This window comes from Berghia stephanieae, chromosome 3, assembly GCF_034508935.2.
Source record: "Berghia stephanieae isolate SIO BIC M18660-M18661 chromosome 3, UCSD_Bste_1.3, whole genome shotgun sequence".
Lineage (NCBI taxonomy): Eukaryota > Metazoa > Mollusca > Gastropoda > Nudibranchia > Aeolidiidae > Berghia > Berghia stephanieae.
In genome coordinates, this window is record NC_088362.1 from 92,453,825 (window position 1) to 92,459,658 (window position 5,834).

General features: G+C 33.8%; 1 protein-coding gene across 3 annotated transcripts in view; it reads right to left on the minus strand.

Moving 5' to 3' along the window:
- Positions 1–1,514: 1,514 nt before the first annotated feature.
- Positions 1,515–5,834, minus strand: part of LOC144969703 (hemagglutinin/proteinase-like) — a 9,493-nt gene continuing 5,173 nt past the window's right edge. For all 3 annotated transcript variants that reach the window (XM_078908859.1, XM_078908856.1, XM_078908858.1), the window contains exon 2: positions 1,515–3,546. In XM_078908859.1, coding sequence (XP_078764985.1) covers positions 1,580–3,541 — 1,962 coding nt within the window. In that variant the 5' untranslated portion in view covers positions 3,542–3,546 and the 3' untranslated portion in view covers positions 1,515–1,579. The remainder of the gene's footprint in view (positions 3,547–5,834) is intronic.

The window sequence follows — 5,834 nt, forward strand, 5'->3', positions numbered from 1 at the left end:
CTAATCTTCCTTTTCTCTCTAAGATCTTAGAAAAGCTTGTTTTGAAACAATTACTGTCTCATCTTAAAAATAATTGTCTTGAAGAAAAATTTCAGTCTGCTTATAGGCAACATCATTCGACGGAAACCGCACTTGTTAGGGTTGTTAATGATCTCCTCTCTGTTATAGACAATGGTTCATGTTCTTTGCTGAATTTGCTTGACCTATCGTCTGCTTTTGATACTATTGATCACAATCTTCTTCTCAAACGTCTTGAAATTACTTATGGCGTGTCTGGTGCAGCGCTTGATTGGTTTAGGTCATATTTGTTTAATCGTAAACAGATTATTACGGTGGATGAATATAGATCGGAGGAAATCTTTCTTGATTGTGGGGTTCCCCAGGGTTCAGTACTTGGACCCGTTCTTTTTGTTTTGTACGTCGGCCCTCTGTCTAAAATCATCAGAAGTTTTGGTCTGTCTTACCATCAATACGCTGATGATACGCAATTGTACTGCGTTTCCAATATGAGAAATTTACAAGAAGTATCAGCCAATAGTAAAAATTGTATCCAAAGTGTTAAGAAATGGATGAATGAGAACAGACTGAAACTGAATGATGATAAGACGGAGGTGCTGTATGTGGGGAACAGGAAGTGGAAAAGTGAAACAGATTTGAAGTTGGGGATGCCTCTATTCAAATTGTTGACAAAGTGAAAAACCTTGGCACATTCTTAGACTCTGGACTGTCGATGGAGCATCAGGTTAATAATTTGGTTAGATCTCTCTTTTTCCAACTAAAAAAGATTGCTTCCATTAGACGGTTCATATCTGAGGATGTGACCAAGCACCTGGTTGTGTCCCTCGTACTATCGAAATTGGATTATTGTAATGCTCTGTTGTTTGGCGTTTCGCAATACAATCTGAAACGTCTTCAGATTGTCCAAAACAGCGCTGCCAGACTAGTATTTATGAAGCGTAGGTGCGACTCTGCCGGACCTCTACTTCATGACCTGCATTGGCTGCCTGTTGAGAAAAGAATTAAATTCAAAGCTTGTGTTTTAGTGTATCGTTGTCTTGAAGGTACTGCCCCTTCCTACCTTTCAGAACTAATTGAAAGATATTCAAAACCCCGCCCCTTACGTTCGGCCAGTGATTCCACAAAACTAGTTGTCCCTCGAATTCGGAAAAATGCTGGAATGAGATCCTTTTCTCATTTCGGACCCTCTATTTGGAACGCCTTACCGCAGAGCATTCGTGAAAAAGAATCTTTGTCTATTTTTAAACGTTCGCTTAAAACATATTTGTTTCGATTTTAGTAGATGGTATGAGAAGCAAGATAGTTTTGGTTTGTGTTGTGTGTTGTGTTGTGTGTATGTATGTGTGTGTGTGTGTGTGTGTGTGTGTGTGTGCTTGTGTGTGTGAATGAGTATGTTTCAGCCAAAGTAATTTGTAATTTAAGCGCTTAGAGTCTGGTGTCTCGGAGTTATAGCGCTATATAAGTTTTCAGCATTATTATTATTATTATTATTATTTTGTAAATGTTGAAACGCCTCTTGATGCAACAAACGGATAATTTTAGGATCACAATTATTTATTTTTCAATTCAAAACTTTGAGTGTAACTTTAACTTCGATGTTATGGTCCGACATCAGTTTGACTTGAACTCGTGTATGGTTAGTTGGGAATTCAACGTAGTTATTCCCCTTTGCAATAACGTGGTCGGCATCTTCATCAGTTGCCACCTCAATGCGGACAATATCGGGATAAGATTCAGTGTTTGCTTTTACAGCAAAGCCAGACCAGTGAGTCATGTCAACCTCCAGGACAGGAGAGCGACTTTGACTAACTAAAATGTTTTGTCTTGTTTCTCCAGGAAACAACGTCGTCCTCAGCCCTCTCTTTGAACAGAATATTAGAGGAATTCCTGTAGATGCAAATGCTCTTCTGACAACTCGGTGATTCACTCCTATGTCATAACTTGCTTGCATAACATTACAAGCTCCTCTCCTAAAACCCGTCAGCTTCCCCCATAATAATGCGTTTGCAGTATAAAAACTGGCATAAGCGTCTTGCATGGAACCTAGCAAAGCTTTCGACATTTTGTAAAAGGCATAGTTGAAGACACCACTGCTGGCGTGCACGTTCATTCTTGGGCGGAATAACCAAGCGTTTTTTATAGAGCGTCCGTCTTTTGGCGGATCGTTTACATAACGTAGAGCCTTCCGTTTCGCTTTCATAACATCAGCTCCTAATTCCCATATGTCTCTCCCAGATATGAAAGAAATAGTTGCTACTCCAGATATATCAGAATATGCCTCGTTGATTCCACCAGATTGCCCTCGATATATCAAGTTACTGTGTTGTCTCGTAAAACCGTGCGCAAGTTCGTGAGCAACAATGTCCAAGGAAACAAGAGGGTAGAAAAGTTCCTTCCCGTCCCCAAAATACATGTCTCCTCCTGTCCAGAAAGCGTTCTCGTAATTTCTCCCATAGTGTACGACTATTCTAGATTTGTAAGGCAACGGTCTCCGTCCGAAAAACATTTGAAAAAATCTCCCGGTCAACTCCCCATAGAAAAATGCGTCGTTGGCAACACCGTATGCTCCGTTGACAGAGTCTGAGTAACCTGTATTGCATCTGAAGTTAGCAATTTTGTTGTTGCTGGTACCTCTGGATTGTTTGTTATCAACGACATTAAAGTATTCTCCTTCCATGACACATCTGGAGGCGCGCGCTCGACGAACGGGAAGACAGAATGGAGGTGAATTATAGTCGATACGACCAATTCTCCTGTTCCCCCCCTTGCCTTTGGCAGATATAGCACAACCGGCACCAACTTTTGAAAGTCTTTTAATCATTTCAGGATCAAATTTAACAAAGCTACTATTCTTTCTTTCAGTGTAATTCATTTCGTTTCCATGTTTTCTTTGAGGGATCGTGAAATTCCTCACATCGTTATAGGAAAACATTACATTGTTAGAGCACGCATCAAAATAATATACTGGAAGCGAAATAAATCTGTCCCCGTTGAAGAAAAATTCAACAACATAAACAATTCTTGCTTTGCGTTTATTTGGATCAGCATATATTATCCTTCGTCCATCCCTCTTGTCAATATTTGGATCATTTGGGTTCAGTTTCTCTTTACGGATTGCTATATTTTGTAAAACAGTTATATCTCTGATGCATGCCTCTGGATTAGGAATGTCCTTGTGCAAATTTCTTGCGACATTTCCATACAAATGACCCGTAAAATGTCCTCTTGTATTTAATTCGGCCACAGCCGTTGGTCCATAAACTTCATAATCGGCATAAGTCTGCACTAATCTTACTCGTTGACTTCCTTTGGGTGTTTGGAAAAATTCGCCATTTTGAATCCGGAATTCACTGCGTGGTCCTAGTAATGCTCTTTTGGAGATGGTCTTGAGATTGATGTTGGTTTTGTGGAGGTTGTGGCCAAGAATTGGAAGTCGTTCTGTGGTAATCTCTGTAAGTCGTCCTCTCGCAGGGTTAAAGACAATGGGAAGAAACACAAAGATAGAGAGGACCCAACTTGACATTGTGTCTGAAATAAAACGGACATTTGAGTGAAAAAGTCTCACTGATTAATACTGTTTAGAAATTTCTCACCACATCTCAATTTTTTTGGTTATAGGTTTATATTAATAATATTATTATTTGTTTGAATTTTCATTATTATTATTATTATTATTATTATTATATTATTATTATTATTATTATTATTATTATTATTATAATTATATTATTATTATTATTATTATTATTATTATTATATTATTATTTATTATTATTATTATTATTATATAATAATAATAATAATAATAATAATAATAATAATAATAATAATAATATAATTATTATTAATTATTATATTATTATTATTATTATTATTATTATTATTATTATTATTATTATTATTATTATTATTATTATTATTATTATATTATTATTATTATTATTATTATTATTATTATTATTATTATTATATTATTATTATCATTATTATTATTATTATTATTATTATTATTATTATTATTATTATTATTATTATTATTATTATTATTATTATTATTATTATTATTATTATTATTATTATTAAAATATTTATATTATTATTATCATCATCATTATCATTATTATTATTATTATTATTATTATTATTATTATTATTATTTTTATTATTATTATTATTATTATGCCCTCTGTTAATAGTCTAAAAATTCAGTCCCTGAAACAGGACTGGAGTCTACCTATATTAGATGTCGAATTAAAGACAGACAAGTGAGTAAGGTATGCTGCGTATATAATTCGAATATTATTACTCATTTTTGTCTTCGATTTCTAACATGTTTTCGTAAAAATAAAATATTTATGTAAGAACAAGAAAACAATGAGTTGATCGAATGGCTATATAATATAAAACTTTTAAAAAACAACGTTATCTTTAATCTCATCAGAGATACCTACTATGAACGTGTGAAATGGTTAAGGATAGATGTCGATTTAGATCATTTTGGCGTAAAGTACCCAACAATTGAATGTCATGACACGAATTGATAAACATCTTTCTAGATTGGCAGACTGTCTATCTTTCAGACATTTTTTATTCTTTCAAATGTCAATTTTTGTCAAATGGCAGAGCCCTTCTGCTCCAGAGTAAACACTGTTGTGAATGAAAGTTATTGTATTCAATAAGTATCGTAACTTGTATCGTCCATCTTATGTAGTATCGTTCACAACTAGCGTCTGTTCTCCTGGCTAAACTGTTGGGAGTCATTATGTATCCAACCGTCATCCTGTACACATGTATCTTATGGTATGTTGTTTCAGAACACAACAAAATTTTTAAAAATCAAAGAAGTGCCCTTCGTTTTATTTACAACGACCACATTAGCTCTTATTGTGATGACTTTTGTTTTGTTTTTTGTTTTTACAAAAACCGGAGTCTCCACAATAGAGATCAAAAGAAATCGTTGGTTAGATTCACACGAGGTGGTAACTTTAAAATATTTATCACCAGATGTTCTACCAATATTCGACAGAACTTATTTATCCAACGGACTGCCAGGACATGGAATGCACTTGATTTTAATATCCAAAAAAAAAAAAAAAAAAAAAAAAAAAAAAAGAAAAAAAGATGAAACAATAAATGCTTTCAAAAATGCAGCTGATAGAGAACTCCATGCCCTGAAGTACGTGCACAAGTAATGTGATTCGTTTTTCTCGTCAACAAGTCTCTAGCTAGTGAAAATGTTTTTATGAACCAACTTGATCTTTTGTTTGTAATTATAAATAATATTGTGGACTTATAATATCCACACATCAATTTGATCTTCGCTTTTGTTTGTATTAACTATTATATATTTTATATTGGCAAAAACAACAGGGTATTTAACGGTCTTTTGACCTCTATGTAAGCCTTAATGATTGTTATTATTTTGATATGATGTGAACATTAATTTTAATTCTTAAAGCGAGTCCAATGAAAAATCGTAGAAAATGTGAGAGCGCATGGGTAAATGTTATGAATAGATATTTATTAGTTTTGATATATTGTAATGTTTACCTATGTATGATGATGTAAATGTCGGAGAGAGATCATAATATGCATTTATTTATTCTTGTTTTTATTTGCTATTGCTCCTATGTACTCTCAATAATATAAAGAATATTCGGACAATAAACACATTTTTGAATTTGAATTGACCGCGCTCCTATGTAATTTTTAAAATACCTTATTGATCCACTTATCAAATCTGTATAAATGAAGAACCTTTCAAATGGTGTAGACTTTTAAACATCCTTCAAGGCTGTGAAACTCACCACTGCTCC